At 54.8% G+C, this 20465-nt stretch overlaps 1 protein-coding gene across 1 annotated transcript in view; it reads left to right on the forward strand.

Moving 5' to 3' along the window:
* raph1b (Ras association (RalGDS/AF-6) and pleckstrin homology domains 1b) overlaps positions 1-20377 on the forward strand; it is a 35116-nt gene extending 14739 nt beyond the window's left edge. The window contains 15 exon segments of the mRNA XM_067260997.1: positions 4818-4937; positions 5105-5210; positions 5354-5518; positions 5521-5957; positions 11169-11246; positions 12566-12725; positions 12933-13054; positions 13378-13443; positions 13577-13720; positions 14111-14221; positions 15210-15308; positions 15545-15665; positions 16062-16198; positions 16469-16645; positions 17072-20377. Of these exon segments, the coding sequence (XP_067117098.1) occupies positions 4818-4937; positions 5105-5210; positions 5354-5518; positions 5521-5957; positions 11169-11246; positions 12566-12725; positions 12933-13054; positions 13378-13443; positions 13577-13720; positions 14111-14221; positions 15210-15308; positions 15545-15665; positions 16062-16198; positions 16469-16645; positions 17072-19312 (4284 nt within the window). The 3' untranslated portion in view covers positions 19313-20377.
* Positions 20378-20465: the final 88 nt, after the last annotated feature.

Raw genomic sequence — 20465 nt, forward strand, 5'->3', positions numbered from 1 at the left:
CCCCCCCAGCCCCTCTCTTAACCAGTGTGCCTCAGCCTAAACTCACCAGAATGTCTCCGCTTTTTCCCATCTGTTCCTCCAAAGACTTCCTATTGTTTCCTTGTTCGGTGATGAGAGGAGACACTGTCTGTGTATTTTTAGCCTTAACTGGCAGTTATTTGCATGGAGCGGGGGGGGGCTGTGTTGAGAAGTATGTCTGCCTGCCCCGTTCGTCCGTCGCCTCTGTTTTCGTTGCGGCGGAGTCTATGAGGGAGTGTGAGACTGTTCCGCTCTTGTTCTGTTTCCCCCAGCCCCCCTGGTCCTTCTGGCGACACGTACAGACACACACACACACACACACAGAGAACACTCAACACATGCACAAAACATACAACACACGCACATAACACACGCAACGACAATACACACAACACGCGCACGCACACTCAACTGAGGGGTTATACGTGTGAGAACGAGGTGTTTGGGTGGGGTGTGGGGCCTAAAATAGACCTCACCCCACGCCCATGTTGGAGTTGGCTGTATGGAAACATCTATTGAGCCGTTATTGCCACACAAAGTATCTGGACACCAATAGTGTTGACACAGTCTACGTCATGTTCCCTGTGTCTGTAGACCCTGTGGGCCTGATGAAGGCTGCCTCGCAGACAGCATGGACATTCATCTGTGTTCACATGTGCAGCTGCCAATCAAAAGTGGAAGTGTTTTGTTTTTGTGTGTGTGTTTTTGTTTTTTTAACGTCTAACACCTTCGTTGAGGCAACAAACCAAATAAACGACGCAGCCTTGTTTTCCCAGGATGCAAAGTGAGTTAGGGAGGAGGAGACAAATGTGGCGGCCTTAATCGCACTGGTGATGTAACGTCCCGTCAAACTCGCTCCTCGCTGTCGTTCTCTCTCTCTCTCTTCCCCCCCCCCTCCCTCCCTTTTCTTCCTTGTCAGAGAGGTCCTGTCTCTCTGTCTGTCTGTGCAGCCTGTCTGCCTGTAACTAACCCGTTAGTCGACACAGTGTCCATTCCCCACGTACTGCGGTCGTAGATGGTTGTGTAAGCGTCTCAAGCCCTCTCCTCCTCATGGAGGTGGACAGCTGTTGTCCTCTGCCAGGGTCGAGCGCCGTCTCCCTGTGAAGCACCGGAAGCCAAGCTGGGCTTCCTCCGATTTAGAGCAGTGCTTTCCCTGAACAGCCCCTCTCTCCCTCCAGGCCCAGGCCTACCCAGACTACTGGCCTCGTTTGGCCACGTGGGAGGGCCTCGTGACTGGGAGCCTATGGGGCCATGGGGGACGTGGTGTGTGTGTGTGTGTGCGTGTGTTGGGGGGGAGGGTTACTAGGGGCCACAGAGGCCTAAACTCTCTACTGTCCCACTGGGGATGAACTGTAAAACTTTGGGCAGGCCCCGTACCTGACCCGAGCCAGCGGTCATGGGAGACAGATGGGGGTCAGTTGCGCTTAGGAGCCCTCTCCAACTTGACTGGACGGGCCTGGAGGAGAGCGGGAGAGGGAGGGAGAAAGAGAAATGAAGAGAGAGAAAGAGAGAGAGATGGAGTGCTCTCTCTCAGCCTCCATGTTAACACTGAGACACCACATCTCCTCCTGTCCCTTCTCTGCAGAGCCAGAGTGGTCACGGCCCATAAGCTTAAAAGCAGGGCCCCAGGTGCTAATTCACTCAGACAGGCACCAGCGTCTGCTGCAGTCACTGGCCAGGCCTTGGACCTGGGGTTCTCTTAAACAGCAGCACCGCCATGCAGCCTCAGATGCTGTGTGTGTGTGTGTGTGCAGGCGTGTATAGCTTGGATAACAGCAGGAAGAGAGCTGTTCAAACACAGCTGCTGTTGGGGATGGCTCCAACTGTCGGCGCCTGAGCTTGATATTTTCATACGGTAGCCTGGGCTCATTTACACACGGACGCTCATTTGATTCTCTGTGGTTCCTCTTCCTGCTCCGCTCCCCCCAGCGAAGATGTTATGGCCGACACAGCCCCCCCCCCCTCTGGTCTGGATGAGGGTGGATGATGGGCAGTCTTGGTGAGGGTGGATGATGGGCAGTCTGGGTGAGGGTGGATGATGAGGGGCAGTCTGGGTGAGGGTGGATGATGAGGGGCAGTCTGGGTGAGGGTGGATGATGAGGGGCAGTCTGGGTGAGGGTGGATGATGAGGGGCAGTCTGGGTGAGGGTGGATGATGAGGGCAGTCTGGGTGAGGGTGGATGATGAGGGGCAGTCTGGGTGAGGGTGGATGATGAGGGGCAGTCTGGGTGAGGGTGGATGATGAGGGGCAGTCTGGGTGAGGGTGGATGATGAGGGGCAGTCTGGGTGAGGGTGGATGATGAGGGGCAGTCTGGGTGAGGGTGGATGATGAGGGGCAGTCTGGGTGAGGGTGGATGATGAGGGGCAGTCTGGGTGAGGGTGGATGATGAGGGGCAGTCTGGGTGAGGGTGGATGATGAGGGGCAGTCTGGGTGAGGGTGGATGATGAGGGGCAGTCTGGGTGAGGGTGGATGATGAGGGGCAGTCTGGGTGAGGGTGGATGATGAGGGGCAGTCTGAGTGGTGTTATGAAACAGCCTGGGAGGGAATGAAGAATTCTGCACATCCTGGCCATTTCCTGTTCCTACTCCTCCACACATCCCCCCCCCCCCCCCACACACACACACACACACACAGAAGCCGGATGTGTACAATGTGTCTCCGGGCCCTCCAAGGGGGTGATCTGTAAATGAGGCAGGGACTGTCTACCATGGCAGCTGGGGAGCCAGAGCGTGTAAAGACCAAGAGGAAGAAGAGGGGGGGGGGGGGGGGGGGGGGGGGTGCTGATTTACAGGCGTGCATGGTACTTTACACACACACACACACAAAACAGTGGGCCTGTGGTTAGCTGTTCTCAGAGCACGTGTGCTGTGAGGAATGTGTCCGCTTATGATCTGAAACAAACTCCCTTTAGCTGTTGTGTGTGTGTGTGTGTGTGAGAGGTGTATGTTCATGTGTGTGTGTGTGTGAACATGTGTGTACGTGTGTGTTTACTTGGTGCCGATTCGTGATCTGATTGACTGCTTGGACCTGATGAAATAGAGGAGAGGTCTGGTGAGAATGAGTTGACAGAACGCATTCCCCTCGGTGATCTCGCACCATAATCTCCAATACACACACTTACACATATGTCCAGGATCAAGGGCTCATTCCCAGGGTTAATCTCCCTCCACAGTACAGCCCACCAGGGCCTAACACCACATGGTGGGGCAAGCAGGGTGACACACCACCACCCTGTGGAACATCAATGGTCTCACCCAGCCAGAGCTCTGAGGGGTTAGTGGGCTGTACCAAGAAGTGAGAACAAAGGGGAAGACATTGAGAAGATGATTGCTATACATGTTTGGTGTGTGTGTATGTGTGTTTGTGTGTGTGAGAAGAGTGTGAGGGGATTTAATGCTGCGTTGTAAGTGTGTGTGAGCAGAGAGAAGGAGAGAAACAAATGTAGAGAGGCTAACATGCATACATGGAAATCGTTCTTCTCTGTCAGACCCTCAGTGGCCTGACTGGACTCACCCAGAGAGACTGGGCTGGACCTGTAATGGCCTCGGCTCCCTGGCTTACACTTCAGAACCGAAACCCATGGACGGTTTGATTATTTGTTAACAAGGGATTGCATGGCTTGGCACCCGATTTACATTTCGGACCATATTTCTTTGAATAAGACCTAGAGGCCTTTAAGGTCTTCAAATAGTCTGCTTTTACCTGTACATTTATTATTATGCACCATATTATATCCTCTCCCTCTTTTGATGTGTTGAAATCATTTGAAATCATATCTTAAGACCCACTTATTCTCCATAGCCTATGAAACTATGTAAGTAGAGCGATGCTGTCCTATATCTGTGTATGTATGTGTATGTCTCCTTGTATGGACAAATGTCAATTCTTTAGATGCCTTGTTTTGCCTTGGCTGATTGTACAAAGCACTTTGGCTAACGCTGGTCATTATGAGCCATTATAAATACGTTTGACTTTGACAACATTGCATCTGTTGACATGCTAGGTTGCGCCGGGCCCTTCCTGCACCGTGTCAGCAGATAAGCTGAGAAGAGATGACATTCCTCGCGTGTGTTCATTCCTCCCCGACACACTGGGCCGCTTCACTAACCTGGCCACTGACGTCAAACAGGATGGGACCCTTTATAGCCCATCTCCACTCTCCTATATCTCTGACTCTGGCCAGGAAGCACTGTGCACACGCTCAAATCTAATCTGAACAAGCATGAGTGCCTTATGGATTCTGCAGTTCCTCTCCGTGCCAGTAGAGGGAGCCCTCTCCTCATCAAACACCACAGTGTCTGCAGCTGTTGGCCCTGACCACCTCATTCCTTGTGCTGTTGAACCATATTCAACAGTGGTTCATTATAGGTTCGTTCAGGCCGAGATGCTGTTTCAGAAAGGACCTTGGTTACCTTAAAAAAAACATTTAGTTTAACCAATGTTCACTACTTATGAATCGTCGATAATAAGAAGAATATAGAATAGATTGCAGAGGGGGGTCTATGTTGCTTGAGTACAGTGAAGGTTAGCTACAATCGTATCTTATGTTATCCGGCAGACACAACAGCAGTTGCTATAGTGCCGTAATGGACACGGCTCCTATGGGGTTGCCATGGTAACGGGAGCGGAGGCCAGCGTGGATGGAGGGCTGAGGGGTTTGGCTCGTCACCGCACAGCTACCGTAGTCTACCCTGCTTAACGAGGACGAGTCTGTCTCACTTCTCTGGTGCATCACTGACCTTTTATCTCTCCCTCTCTGTCTCTCTCTGTCTCTCTCTGTGTGTTTCACCCCCTGCCAGATGGATCAGGTGTCAGATGATGAGCTGGACCATGGGGCGGAGGAGGACAGCGATAAGGAGGACCAGGATCTGGACAAGATGTTCGGGGCCTGGCTGGGGGAGCTGGACAAACTCACACAGGTGAGGAGGAGGAGGGGTGGAGATGGGGGGGAGGGGGGTTGTAGTGGAGGGCAACCATAACCCGAGCGGCCTTACGCCCCGGTATCCCAGCAACCCTCCCGACCCACGGCGCTCGTGGTGGGGGGTGACCTAGCACAGCGCTGACCGGTTTGCTTCCTGGGTTCCAGAGCCTGGACGACGGGCGTCCCCAGAAGGCCGTGCAGAAGGCCCCTCTCAGGCAGGAGACCAACATGGCCAACTTCTCCTACCGCTTCTCCATGTACAACATCAACGGTGAGTCCTCACCCCCACACGCACGCCTACAGGGGGGGGGGGGGGGCGTCCCGCACGCCGACGGCTTCGCCCCACGGTTCTAGGTGCGTGTCTGTCTAGCGGGATTCAAACCCCCCAGGATGTGTCTCTCCTCCCCCCTGCAGAGGCTCTGAACCAGGGCGATGCCGTGGATCTGGATGCTCTGATGGCCGACCTGTGCACCATAGAGCAGGAGCTCAGCACCGTGGGCAAGCCCAGCGCCTCCCGCCAGGCCAAAGGTCACCAGAGGGGTCCGGCGGGGCGCGGCGGCAGCGCCAAGCAGGCCGGGGGCGGGGGGGAGGCAGCAGCGGGGGCAGCTCCAGCAGCAGCACGCGGGCGTCGCCCGCCAACACGGTGCGCGGCGGCGGCGCCCACGGCCGCCCCCCGGCCTCCAACTTCTCCCTGGACGACATCACCGCCCAGCTGGAGAAGGCCTCGCTCAGCATGGACGAGGCGGCCCGCCAGACCTCCTCCTCTTCCTCCTCCTCCTCCTCCTCGTCCTACTCGTCCGCCACGCTGCGCCGGCCATCGTCCGAGGCGTCGGGCGGGCAGCACCGGCGGGCGGGCTCGGTGGGCGCCGTCAGCGAGCACGAGGTGGCGTCCTCGCGCTCCAGCGTCAACTCCGCCTCGGCGTCCAGCATGGACTCGCTGGACATCGACAAGGTGCTGCGGGGGGGAGGGGCCGAGCAGGACCCCGCCCACGCCGCTCAGGGACAAACCAGCACAGAGGTACGACACACACACACACACACGCTCTCGGATCTCTCTTCTAAAGATTCTCAGTCCAGCTGTTGTCAATCTGTGAGTCACTCTGGCGTTCGATAGGGGTGAATCAGTGTGTGTGAGAGAGAGGGAAAGAGAGAATGTGTGCGAGTGTGTGTGGGCGAGCAGCATGTGTGTATTACCGCATGGGAAAGTAACACTGCACGGTGTTTGGATCGCAAACTGCATGCCACGAATCCCTGCAACCCACAATATAAGACACACATCCACCATGCACAAGGTGATGAATCACTCTGAATGCATCGGATGTGGGACACGGACTGCAATCTATCGGCAAGTGAGTCTCTCCTCTTTCCCCTCCGTAGACTTTTAATGAAGTCTACTTTGCTCACGCAAAGGGTAGGGGTTCATTAAAAGAGAGGACCTATAGAAGTCCAAATGCTAAGGAGAAACTTGACTGTGTGGGGAAAGAGAGGGAGGGAGAAGAGACGACCCACACACACACACGACCCCCACACACACACACACACACACGACCCCCCCACACACACACACACACACACCTGTCCTGTTCCTCCTGCATGTGTTGATGTTGTGTGTCTGTGTTTGCATCCTCTGTGGCCCCTTGCACCACCACTTCCCTGTTTCCCAGCATGACTCACTCCGACGAGCCAGTGGTAAGCCAGCCAGGCGGCAGCTAGACTTTACCTCATTGGAGGCTGAAGTGGATCTGGGAACTGTAAGTGTGTGTGTTCTGTGTGGGTGTGTGTGTGCACGTGCATGCCGCTGAGTGTGTGAGACCAAATGTGTCTGGGTGTGTGTACGAGAGACCTAGATAGTGACTAGGTAGTTTTTTGATACATTTACAACACTTTACAGGTAAGACATTTGTTCACCTATGTTAAATCTAGCCGTATACCCGGTAATCATACCTCCTTCAACCACAGCTAATGACCCGATCAAAGCTCCAGCCTCTCGCTTCCACACTTTGCAAACGAATCGACAGCCTCTTTAATGAAGCCACTGAGAATCATTGCACTGACTGTTTGTCTTCTTCTCCTTCTCTGCACCAAGCACTCGTATCTGGACAGGGAAACGTCCCTGATTCTGAAAAGCATTGCGGGAAAGCCCTCTCACCTGCTGACCAAGGTGACGCCTCGTTCGCTTGCCCTGCTTCCGAGTGCCCCCAGCACCTGCACGCTGTCCTAACCCCACGCTGTACTACACTGGCTTGATTGTTCACCTTCCCACTTTCCTCTCTTTCTCTCTACCTCTCTCTCTCTCTCTCTCTCTCTCTCTCTCTCTCTCTCTCTCTCTCTCTGTCTGTGTCTCTCTCTCTCTCTACCTCTCTCTACCTCTCTACCTCTCTCTACCTCCCTCTCTCTCTCTTTACCTCTCTCTCTCTCTACCGCTCTCTACCTCTCTCTCTACCTCTCTACCACTCTCTCTACCTCTCTCTCTCTCTTTCTCTCTCTCTCTCTGTGTCTCTCTCTACCACTCTCTCTCTCTCTACCACTCTCTCGCTCCATGTTTGTCTTTCACTTGCATGCGACCCCTGTTCTCTCTTGTTTGGCATCGATTCCCCCTGCCCCTCGGTTCCCCCTGCCCTCGGTTCCCCCTGCCCCTCGGTTCCTCGGGGTGGGTGAGGTCAGCTGGAGGTGAGCTCCTGCTCTGTGTCTGCAGTACTGTTCCACAGCACGCAGGGTTCTAAGCTGTGTTGAGACTCCATACACACAGGCTCTGTCCACACCCCGAGGCATGGCTGCATGCGGCAGTTTGAGTCTGGTCAACACCTGCCGTGATCTCACGAGAACACGTGTGAACTGTCGTGTGGTTTTTCTATGTGAGAGGCTAGTACTTTAGCCTAATTAGGGCCCTGAGGTTGTCTTGACTGTCCTGATTGGTGTCTTTGGGTCACATGGTGAGGATACCCTCGGGCCCTGTTGGCTAGGTAGCGGTCTCCAGGTAGGTTTTGTTCAAAGACCAACAGGAGCCTAGTCGTGTTGGGCCAAGGGGAAATGTCCCGAGGGGAAACAAGTTAATGGGGTTACGAGGGAATTGAGCCAAATAATCTGATGTTTACCCGAAAAATGCCTGGTCAGCAAGGCCCAGTCCTCTTTAGCTTCGAAACATGAGCAGATCTCCCCCTCTCTGCCCCCTCAATTCACTCTGTAGCTCCATCTCTCTTTCCGCCCCTGCCCCCCTCCCGTATGTCTAATCCCTCTTTCCTGTTTCTCTCCCCCTCTCCCTCCCCCAGAAGTGTTGATCTTCTTATCATCTTCCACGTTCCCCAAGCCCCCCTCCCCAGCCCATCTTTAACACTTTAATAGGGAACAGTAAAGCGCTTGGCTCAGGTAGTGTAGATCTGCTGAGTGTGTGTGTGTCAGATGCTGGCTGTGTTGGGAAGCTGGCTGCTTTGGTGCTCTCTGGTGATTTATTCCTCCGTCGGAGCACAGCTCTCAGCCATATGAAGCATTACTGACTGTTTCAGTTAATGGCTCTTCAGATTTAAGTACTCAATAGTTCTTATTGCCTCTTACTTGATTGTCCCATGGGACGTCAACGCAAATGGTAAGGATCATAATACACAATTAGCTCCCCCCCCCCCCCCCCCCAAAAAAAAATAATAAAAAATAAACAAATCTTGAGAGCTGCTTTTCATTTTATGTGGCGAGCCAGAATGATCATGCTTGGGAATGTAATTATACTGTCCTTCTCCAGGGAAAGCTCTCGCTGCTCATTATAATACGGGTGCCAGCAGAAAAGGATTCTGGTTCCGAGCACATCTGTCTGTCTGGCAGAGGGTTCCGTCGGCACACAATCCTGATGCCCTGCAATGGAGTGGCCAGGGCCTCGGGCACTGTGATTTATATTTGTTTACTGTATCAAATGTTTTTCCAAAAAGAACCCTTAATCCATTGTAGCTTGGGGTTGTTAGTTTCTGTGCTCTGCTTTTAAGCCTGCTCTCTGTTAGTGTATTCATACGCCATCCAAATGGGTAGGAGGGGGGTGGAGGAAGCCCTGTGGGGATTTGAGATTTGAGCTGTGGAGGAGTTTGTGTGTCAGGGGTAGCACTTCTGTAAAGAGAGAGAGAGAAGCTCGACACTACTCCCACATTCTCCCTGGTGCTCCGGAGTCAGAGTTGAAGGCTGAATTACAGAGGGATGGGAAGTTGGTGAGAGAGAGGGGGGGGGGGGGGGGGACTTCAAAGCGAGAGGGAGCCAAGCGTTTTATAGGCACGGCGGAAAAAGCTTGTTTAAATTCACTCGCCGTAGATTGGGGTGAAAAGGAAAATGGCTGTGTCTGGACAGGAGTGTGCTGTCTGCAGCCTGGAGGGGGGAGCCGGGAGGGGGGGAGGGAGGGAAGGAGGGCCGACTCTCCAGAGTCCACAGACTAAACCAGCAGTGGGACTGGCATTGACATTGCATTGGAACCCCTCCGAAAACCTACTGACCCCTCACGCCTGCACGGTGCATACAAGCACTCACCACAGACACACACTCATGAGACTAAAAGCCTGTCTCTGTGTTGGCTGAACAGTGATTTTATTATTGCATTACTCCATGGCTGGAGAGCTAGCCATGCGGAAAGGTAGACTGGGTCAAGGGGGGGCGGGGCGGCTTGATAAGAGGCTTGGACCCTAATACCTCTACCCCCTCCCACTCAACCCCCTCCCTGCCCTCACCCTCTTCCTCATCTCCTTGAAATACTTCAAATACTCCTCCGTGATTAGGCGCTGTCGTGGAGCTAAGAGGGGGGGGGGGTTTGGTCACCCTTCACTCCTCCTCTGATTGGATGAGGTGGGAGAGGGTCACACAAATTGGGGGGGGGGGGCCTTGGTTTGGTGTGAGGGAAGAGGGAACACTTGGTGGTTGGGCAAGGGGATAGAGGGCTCTTTCTCTGTCACCAGCCGGGTTCTCCTGTGTGTGGAGAAGGGGGAGATTATTCTCCGCAATTGGGCACGCTCCCAGACCTCTGCAGCTGTCATACAGAGAGAGAGGGAGAGAGAGAGAGGGAGAGAGACAGAGGGAGAGAGACAGAGGGAGAGAGACAGAGGGAGAGAGACAGAGGGAGAGAGAGAGAGGGAGAGAGAGAGGGGGAGAGAGAGAGGGAGAGAGAGGGGGAGAGAGAGGGGGAGAGAGAGAGGAAAGAAGTGGGGTAACGTGAGAGAGCGAGGCAGGAGAAAGAGAGGGAGAGAATAGTGGGAGTGGAAGGGGGGGAGGGGCTTTTCCCCTCGCGTCACAGTAAGGGGAGCACTGCTGGCTTGTGTGACCGTGTGTGTGTGTTGAGGATCTTAAGCGCTCACACGCTCCTCAGGGCTCCCACTGGTGATCGCGATCTTCCACGGGTGCCTCAGGTCAAAGGAGACGTGGAGATAAGGGGGCTCGCCTCGCTCTTGGAGAATTTGGAGAACTCCAACTCCTACAGCGCCGTCTCGGCGATCTCTATTCTTGTGAGTTTATTGTCTCCCGATCTCTCGGACGGACCCAAGGCGAGCTTTGGAGGAGATAGCTACGGATTGGCGTGGAAAGGCTACGTTGGTAAACGTCTCGGCGGTTGCAACTGGTGGAGATCCTTTGTGTTTGGCAGGAAGAGGCAGTAGAGGCTGGGAGAGCAGATCTACTGCTCATCTGCAGCCTCTCTCTCTCTCTGTGAGGATCCTCTGACTGTTTCCCATCCGCCGTGTAGGAAGATCAAAGGAACCCCGCACCTCTGCCGCTCTGTGTTGGCACGGCAGAGCGAGACCGAAGGATGAATGAACTGCCGCCATCTTGGGCCGAGCGCTTTTTTTAGGGATCTCAAAGGAGTTGGGATGATCTAAGCGATTTTCATACCCAGTGTAGCGTGAATTGGTTTCAGGACTAGTTTGTGCGCGAGGGGATACGCACAAGTTCACTCTCACCCTCCTTCGCTCCCGGTGGGTGCTGGGATGGAGATGATGGCGTCTTGTTGGAGGGGCCAGGTAAGCGCTTCCAGAATCATGGCAGAGGGTTGATCTGGGAAGGTGACTTGCTGTCACAGCTCAGGGTGATTCAGGGGCATTCAGATGTAGCTCAGGAAAACTGAGGAGGGGATCGAACATTGAAAGCTCCTGTTGGTTTTTGACGTGTGTGTGTTCTCTTGGATAGTGTGTTTGTGTGCACGTTCTCTTGGACTGTGTGTGTGTGTGTTCTGGGCCTGGGTGTGTGTGTTAACCTGGGTTCTCTGGTACCACAGGAAGAGCAGGCTGCCAAGCAGAAGGCAGAGAAGATCCGCGTGGCCCTGGAGAAGATCAAGGAGGCGCAGGTCAAAAAGGTGGGCAGACTTTTGTGTCTTGAACCCCCCCCCACACACACACACACACACACGTTCACTTTGGCTCCGGGGTTTTCACTTGACAAGAATGTCATATGTTCAGGAGAGCCCCCCTGTATGCATGCGATCATATCATATTCACAGAATGGTGCATCTCTTTGTGAACTTCTCTGAGCGACGCAGCGAAGCGCAGCAAAAATAGGTCATTGCAGCGTTTGATTGTGTGTGTCTGAGAGGAAGGGAGCAGGGCTGAACGGAGGCAGAGTCTCAGCAGCACAAGACAATCAGACATCTTTCAGTGCCACCACTAAGACGGCTTATTCCTTTTTTTCGATCCAAACAAGTCGTTGTTTTTCACCAACAACGGGGGGGGGGGGGGGGGGGGGGTCCTGAAAGCCGTGCAATGTTTTACTGTTCTATTGGTCACACTGGGCACCAGTATACCAGTACGACTTTTTGGACCATTGAGAGAGGCATGAATGAACTGTTCTCAGCTGAAGGAACAACACTATTTTACAGAATGGGCTTCTTTAATTCTCTCTTCACTGAGGGTCGACTACACCCATAGTGTTTGGTCAGGGACAGACACCCTGATACAGAAAGACAAGGGAAACCAGAATAGTCTAAAATCCTCATTGATAAGACTTCCATTCAGTGGAGTTGATTTTTGTTTTGTGCTTAAATATTGGAACTGCTTGTATTTTATTGTGATCTTTTATTTGTGTTCTACATCCCTTCACTCCAATAAATGACGGATATGGGTCTGCTTCAGCCAAAGGCCGAAATGTCTGCATTTGTTTTTTGGAAGGATAATGTTTTGGGAGGGTAGTCTTTACTACAACAGGGATGTAGGTCAGACTCCATGAGGCTCTGCTTCTTTTCTGGCATCTGATTGGCTTAGGGGTCGACTTAAACACGATTATTGACATGCTGATTGGATGTACTGATCCCTGTGGGAGGGGATTACAGTGGTGGTTGTATTTTGACTCAGTCATCCAGGGCATTCAACCAGGCCCTGCTGTTCAGATGGAACTGATTTTTTACAGTTTATGTATCTAGTAAATATCTAAAAGACTCAACCTTCCTCTTCCTCCTCCCTCTTCCTCCTCCCTCATCCTCTTCCTCCTCCCTCATCCTCCTCCCTCATCCTCTTCCTCCTCCCTCATCCTCTTCCTCCTCCCTCATCCTCTTTCTCCTCCCTCATCCTCCTCCCTCATCCTCCCACCTCATCCTCTTCCTCCTCCCTCCTCCTCCTCATCCCTCATCCTCCTCCCTCATCCTCCTCCTGCTCCTCCCTCCTCCTCCACCTGTTCCTCCAGCTGGTGATCCGGGTGCACATGTCGGACGAGAGCTCCAAGACCATGATGGTGGACGAGAGGCAGACGGTCAGGCAGGTGCTGGACAGCCTGCTGGACAAGTCTCACTGTGGCTACAGCCCCGACTGGTCCCTGGTGGAGACCATCAACGAGCTGAAGATGGGTGAGGCCAGCGGGGGGACAGAGGGAGGAGATGACCGGATGTCTCCGTTAACGTGAAGCTCATTGCTGAACTTGGAGAAGGTTTTAATGTAGGGGGAGGCTGATTGAGAAACGAATAATGGCGGACTGGTCTTCCACCTAAGCCCAGTCGAGAATGAGGTGGCTACCCGCTGAGGTTTTAACCCAGAGCTCTCTTGTCTCATTTAAGAGCGCATCTTTGAAGACCACGAGAACTTGGTGGAGAACTTGCTGAACTGGACCAGGGACAGCCACAACAAGCTGATGTTCATCGAGCGCATTGAGAAGTACGCGCTCTTCAAGAACCCCCAGGTGAGATGTTGTCCGCCCGCGTGGTTGAATAAGGATGGCTCTCTCTCTCTCCTCTGTGTCTCCACACTCACAGTACGATGTGTGTGAACTGACTGTGAGTGTTGTGAACACACATTGTTTATGCATGCTAAGTATCGTGTGTGTGTGTGTGTGTGTGCGTGCCCATATGTGTGTCTTAGAAGTAGGTCACACAGCTCTAAGACTAAGGGTGAATAATTCATTTGACATGAGATGGTTAGGTGTGTGTAAGCGGGCTCCTTATTTGACATTCCTGACCATGTGTTCTCACCTGTCTCATCTGCCATGTCCTATGTGATCATCAGAACTACTTGTTGGGGCGGAAGGAGACCACAGAAATGGCTGACAGGAACAAAGAGGCTCTGCTTGAGGTGATAAAAGCCTTCACAGAAACATATTCGTACACTCTTAAAATCATCATCACTGACACTGTCGTCTCCACACAAACAAACCTTCAGCGGCGGTTATTCAGGTGGTGACGGTGGTTTCTGGTGTTTTCCACAGGAGTGTTTCTGTGGCAGCTCGGTGTCTGTACCAGAGATAGAGGGAGTGCTCTGGCTGAAGGAGGATGGGAAAAAGTCCTGGAAAAAACGCTACTTCCTGCTCCGAGCGTCAGGAATCTACTATGTACCCAAAGGCAAAGCCAAGGTCAGTTGTGTGTGTGCGTTTCGAGTGTGTGGGTGTGTGTGTTTGGGTGTATCTGCGTGTTTTCGTGGCTCTGTCATACCGTCTTTGATTGAAAGATGAGGTTATGAGAAACAGATCCACACAATCAGCATGATCAGCTGTCTGGTATTTCCTGTTTGGGGAAATGATGACACAGTAGTCAGTACATCAGTGAGCCATGCCTCTCTTCTCTCTTTGGGGGCATTAGGGGTAAAATAGGGACCTATTTAACACCCCCCATTGGAATTGTTAGGGATCTACATTGTAGTTTTCTTTATAAAAACCCTATAGGAATGTATAGACCTTGCTAGGCCTTGGACTACATTTTCCATCATTTATAATCAACCCATTTCCCTCTCTTCCGTCCTGTAGGCTTCAAGGGACCTGGTGTGCTTCCTCCAGCTGGACCACGTCAACGTCTATTACGGCCAAGACTACCGGAGCAAATACAAGGCCCCCACAGACTACTGCTTGGCTCTCAAGGTAAACACCCCTGGAGTGCCCTGGTAGTCTTTTTCGGTCAAACGTCCCTCCAAAACTGTCCAATAAATGATGGAAACCAGTGGCGCATCTTTACCCTGAGGGAAAATAACTCCTAATCCTCCTCGTGGCCAGTTCACCCACGTGTCTGTTCCTTGGTAAAACCGTCCGAACGTGTTCTGTGAGAACGAATGTGTTCCCGCGGGAACACATTAACAGTATCCTGTGAGGCCTGAACGCTGAAGGCCTGTCCACTTTAGGCCATTAGAACCTCCATTACAACCTCCATTAGAACACCCTGGAATGATCGTATGTCTGCTGCCAGCTCCTCTCTCCTGCTTTGTCATGCTGCCTCAGAAGCAACCAGCTAAAAAAAACAAATACAATTCCATAAAATAGACTTCCAGTGCATTTGATTAGATTAACAAGGTGCCCTTGTTGTTAAATGGATAGGATAAAATACCAAAGCAGGTATCGGTGTCTTTTATGGGACAAGTAAATGGAATATGGTTACTGCAGTCTAGGGATGCATGGACACTGATGGAGGTTTGTGTACTGCTATCTAGTGGCAGACATTAGTGGTGCACCCTTCAAGATGCTGAGAGCGAATAATTGTCACGTATGACGGCACTTTCAGTGTTTGGCCGAATGCAGTATTGACTTAAAAGCCTGTTATCAACTTGTCTGTTTCTGGAGAAGGCCTGCTACAGACACTGAACTGATAATACCTACTAATTCACTTCCTGGATCCACTTGGTGTTTTGCGTGTCAGAGAAGAGCAACCGTGTTATTTCCCCGGTCTTTGTTGACAGTCAGCGGTCTATTTCAGCCTCTCCTCCTGACGCAGGGAGAGCTATCTTTATCCCTCATGAGACGCGCCTCGGGGTTCGGTAGGGGAACAAACGAGGATCTTTGGACACGGTGGAACGTGGCGTCGCCATGGTAACTTACCCCTCATCTCTCTCTCTCTCTCACTCTGTGTGTGTTTCAGCATCCACAGATCCAGAAGAAGTCGCAGTACATCAAGTACCTGTGCTGCGATGATGTCAGAACCCTCCACCAATGGGTTAACGGGATCCGCATCGCCAAGGTAACTCCTAGAGAACCTCATATCAGATATATAACCAGAATGACCCCCCCCCCACACACACACACACACACACACACACACACACACACACACGCATGCCCTCTTCAAGCCAGAGCTGCCTCATTTACATGTAGTCATTTAGCAGACGCTCTTAACCAGAGCGACTTACAGGGACATTCCCCCCGAGGCAAGTAGGGTGAAGATGTTGTTCATGTTGTGGTCCTGTGCTTGTGCAGTACGGGAAGCAGCTGTACGGGAACTATCAGGAGGCCATGAAGCGTACGGAGGCAGCGTACGACTGGTCCTCCCTCTCCACCTCCAGCATCCGCTCTGGCTCCAGCTCTGCCAGCATACCAGGTGAGACCGCCACGCCACACACACACACAGGGGCTCACGCACCCCCCCCCCCCACACACACACAGAGGCTCACGCACCCCCCCACACACACACACACACACAGGGGCTCACGCACCCCCCCCCACACACACACACAGGGGCTCACGCACCCCCCCCCCCACACACACACACAGGGGCTCACGCATCCCCCCCCCACACACACACACAGGGGCTCACGCACCCCCCCCACACACACACACACAGGGGCTCACGCACCCCCCCCACACACACACACACAGGGGCTCACGCACCCCCCCTACACACACACACACAGGGGCTCACGCACCCCCCCACACACACACACGCAGCGCTCATCGCTCTAACGTCACTGTCTCTGTGTGGCTCTGTGGCGGTCAGAGTCCCAGTCCAACCACTCGGGCCAGTCTGACAGCGGGGTGGACACGGGCTCCTCGCACGGCCGCTCCCAGAGCGGCGTGAGCTCCATCTTCTCCGAGGCCTGGAAGAGAGGCACCCAGATGGAGGAGAACACTCGGGTGAGACCTCTCTCTACCGTCTCTCTCTCTCTCTGTGTATCTCTCTCTACCATCTCTCTCTCTCTACCGTCTCTCTCTCTGTGTATCTCTCTCTACCATCTATCTCTCTCTCTACCGTCTCTCTCTCTGTGTATCTCTCTCTACCATCTCTCTCTCTACCATCTCTCTCTCTCTCTACCATCTCTCTCTCTGTGTGTCCGCTCTGCTGCCTCCCCTGTGGTTGGACTGGGTGGGTGTCTGAGTGGCTCCTGCTTTGTCTTGTTGTTCCAGATGAGGATGGAGTCTCACAGAGGAGCCACCCTCCCCCACCCCCCCCACAGTCACAGACAAGCCCAGCAGACGGAGGCCCCCCCCGGACCACCAGCCCAGCCTCAACCACAAGTCCAGCCCCAGCCCCAACCCCAGCCTCAAGTCCAGCCCCAAGTCCAGCCTCAACCCCAGCCCCAAGTCCAGCCTCAACCCCAGCCTCAAGTCCAGCCCCAAGTCCAGCCCCAGCCTCAAGTCCAGCCCCAGCCCCAAGTCCAACCCCAGCCTCAAGTCCAGCCCCAACCTCAAGTCCAGCCCCAACCTCAAGTCCAGCCCCAGCCTCAAGTCCAGCTTCAGCCCCAGCCACAAGTTCAGCCTCAAACCCAGCTCCAGCCCCAATCCCCTCAGAAGTACCAACAGGAACCCATCCAACACTTTCCCCCACCACCACCCCAACAGTACCAGCACCCGCCCCCCCAACAGTACCAGGCCCCTCCCCCCCAACAGTACCAGGCCCCTCCCCCCCAACATTACCAGGCCCCTCCCCCCCAACAGTACCAGGCCCCTCCCCCCCAACATTACCAGGCCCCGCCCCTCCAACAGTACCAGGCCCCGCCCCTCCAACAGTACCAGGCCCCGCCCCCCCAACAGTACCAGGCCCCGCCCCCCCAACAGTACCAGGCCCCGCCCCCACAGCAACACCCCCAGACCCGCAGCAGCCACACCCACATGCCCCCGCAGCCCTCCCCGCCGCCCCCCCCACCGCCTCCTCCTCCTCCTCCTCCCCCTCCTCCCCCTCCCAGCGTTCCCCATCACTCCACCCCCACCATGTTCGCCAAGTACAGCACCATCACACGCCTGCAGAACGCCTCCCAGGCTGCCAATCACCACAGGCTCCACCCATTTGCCCATCAGCCGGCCCCGCCTCCAGCCCCTCCCCCCCAGGCTCCGGTCAAGCTGCACGTCAACAGCATGGTCAATGTTCCGCCCCCCCCACCTCCTCCCCCCCCTCCCTCCATGCCTGCTCCGGGTTCGGCCATGGCCATTCTCAAGCTGGGGCCCCCCAGCCCGGCGACACTGCCCCCCCAGTTCATTCCCCCTCCGCCCCCGCCACCTCCCCAGAGCAACGTGGTGTCCTACCCTCCCCCCCCTCCTCCTCCCCCCCCACCCGCCCCCATGCCGGGCTTCTGTCTGCCCGGCGGCTCCAACAGCCTCCAGCAGGCCCTGGCCGAGAGGTTCCCCAGCCCCCCCCAGGACCTGTCCCCCCCGGCCGGCATGGTGGAATCTCCCCCGCCGGCTCCCCCCCCACCTCCTCCGCCACTGCCCCCGCCCCCTCCGCCGCCTCCACCTCCCCAGCACTTCCCGGTGCCCGCCCCCCCTCCTCTCCTGCACCAGCAGTTCCCGCCCGCGCCCCCTCCTGCCCCGCCCAAGACCTTCTCCCCGGGCTTTCTCCCCCAGGCTGCCCTCAAGCCCACGTCACCAGTCTGTCCCTTCGTACCCACTCCGCCTCCAGCATCTCAGAACCCGCCCCCTCCACCGCCCCCTCCACCTCCGGTGTCCATGAAGAAGCAGCATAGCCTCCAGATAGGCCACAGCCCCAACCAGCCTCCACCTACCCTGCCCAAACAGCACAGCCTCTCCAAGCCATCGCCCATGTCCTCCCAGGCCGCCTCCACCACCTCACTGGTCAAGCAGTTGGCGAGCCAGTTCCCTGGGTTCCAGGCCAATCACGTGGACAGCCCCAAGGCCCCCCTGTCCCCCCCCGCTGTGAAGGCCAAACCAAAATGGCAGCCGGGAGGGGGTCAGGGCCAGCAGCAGTCCCCAGAGTTTCCCCCTCCTCCTCCAGAGAGCGGCCTGGCTTTTCCTGCCCCTCCCCCCCCTCCGCCTGCCCCGATCACGGGCCCCACCCCTCCACCTCCCCCTCTTCCCCCTGGGAACCTGGGCTCACCTGTGAGGAGGTCTACCTCCGCGTGCGCCCCCTCCCCCCCCAGCTGGGGTGGCAAGAAGCCCCCTCCCACACCTCAGAGGAACTCCAGCATCAAGGAGGACTCCTCGGCGTCCTACCAAGAGTCCAGGAGGAACCTGCTGAGCAAGTTTGCTCCCCACTCCTCCACCTCCTCGCCTCCTCCCCCCTCCAACGCCTCCTGCTCCCCCTCCAAGGACTCCTTCTCCGCAGGCCCCTCGGCTCCTCCCAAACCGGGCAAGCTGAACCTGTCCAACCTGCCCCTGGCCCTGCAGGCCAAAGTGGGACAAGCGAAGCAGCCCAGTGCCGACTTTCCCTCCCCTCCCCCCGAGTGCGCCTTCTTCCCCCCTCCTCCTCCGGCCTCCGACCTCTTACCCCCTCCCCCCCTCCCCGGGGATGGCCACAACGGTATTCCCAAGGTTGCGGTAGTCAACCCCCAGCCCCAGACCACCCCCACCCCCCCAGCGACCAACAACTCCTGGGGTAAAGGCTCCCTGAAGAAAACCGCCCCGCCCACGCTGCTGCGACGCAACAACACCACCCCGGAGCCCCCACCCCTGTCCCCACCCCCCCTGCAGGGCTCTCCCTTCCCCCCGCCCACCTCTCCCAAGGGCAGCTCATCGGGCCAGCCCAACTTCCTGGATGACCTGAGCAGGACTCTGAAGAGGAAGTCGGTAGGGCGGCAGGGTTCTCTCACTTCCTCCCGCCTGACAGGCAAGATGGAGCCTGTGGGGACCATGGATGACATGGCCCTGCTGCCCCCCCCGCCCCCGGAGCTGCTGCTAGACCAGCAGGGTCAGGGGGGAGGGGGCTACATGTCCGGGAACATCTCAGGCTATGCAACACTGCGGCGTGGACCCCCGCCCGCGCCGCCCAAACGCGGGGACACCACCAAACTAACTTGAGAGCGCTGAAGGATGCTAGGATATTTAGCGGAGCTATGCTTCCTCTGGAGATTGTACCAGAAGGTACAGTCAGCCGAAACGGAACTCTTTTTGCCCCTCGGTGACGAGGGTCCCGGTGAATACTTTGCCGTGTAAATACTGAACTGAAACGCCAAAACACGTATCAGCTTCGCCATATGTTTGTGCCACGTATTGAGAAAACCATCTTAACTTCAGGATTTATTTGCATTGGTACTGCATGGACCTCCTGTTTGGACAAAGCTGTAAAACATGAAGCTCTTGTGTGTGTGTGTGTGTGTGTGTGTCTGTGTGTGGGTGTCTGTGTGTGTGTGTATCTGTGTGTGTGTGTGTGCGCGTGCATGCGAGCGTGTGCGTGGGTGTATGAAGTAGTAACCATTAGGAAGGCCTTTCTGGAACAGGGATTGTTTTGTTTTTATATGAAATTATTTAATAATACATGAAAGGATTTTTTTATTTTATAGTAACGTTTTTAATAGCTGGTTAGCGAAAGGCAAAATCTATATGTTTTGACACCATGAACAGGGAATGTGACAGTGTATAGACAGGTTTGGAGAAATTGGGGAATACTTGATTAGAAATGATGGATCTTGAGTCAGATATTGGAGGGTTTCCAGTGTGTTTTTGATGTCTCAAGTATTATTAGAATGTTGTAGAAGTGTCTCATATTTCTCTGCTTCGATTTAGCAAAACCAATTCAGAAGGAAGCCTTATATCACAGAAGATTGCACAGACTTTATGGATCTCAAATGGCAAAAGGAGATGCTGTCCATAGACTGTGTCCGGAAACAATGAGTGATGTGTTTTGAAAAATTCTGTTTGTATTATCGTCTTATTTTTTTATTTAATGCATAGACAAACGTGGCTTAAGCGAAGATGTTAAGAAATGGCACGAGGTGTGTTGTGTGTCTCTGTGGGCCTTGTGAGTCTGTGGAGTGTGTTGTGTTGGCTCCATCTCAGACCTGATCTTCTTCTCTTCATATCTGTACAGTTCTGGCTGCTGCTCCCCCCCCCCTCCCTCTGCTCCCCCCCCCTCCCTCTCATCCCCCCCCCCTACCTCTCATCCCCCTCCCTCTGGTCCCCCTGGCCTCTGCCTTCTGCCTGTCACCTGGCCTAAACCCTAGATATAGAATGT

This window comes from Osmerus mordax, chromosome 22 (assembly GCF_038355195.1).
Source record: "Osmerus mordax isolate fOsmMor3 chromosome 22, fOsmMor3.pri, whole genome shotgun sequence".
Classification (NCBI taxonomy): Eukaryota; Metazoa; Chordata; class Actinopteri; order Osmeriformes; family Osmeridae; genus Osmerus; species Osmerus mordax.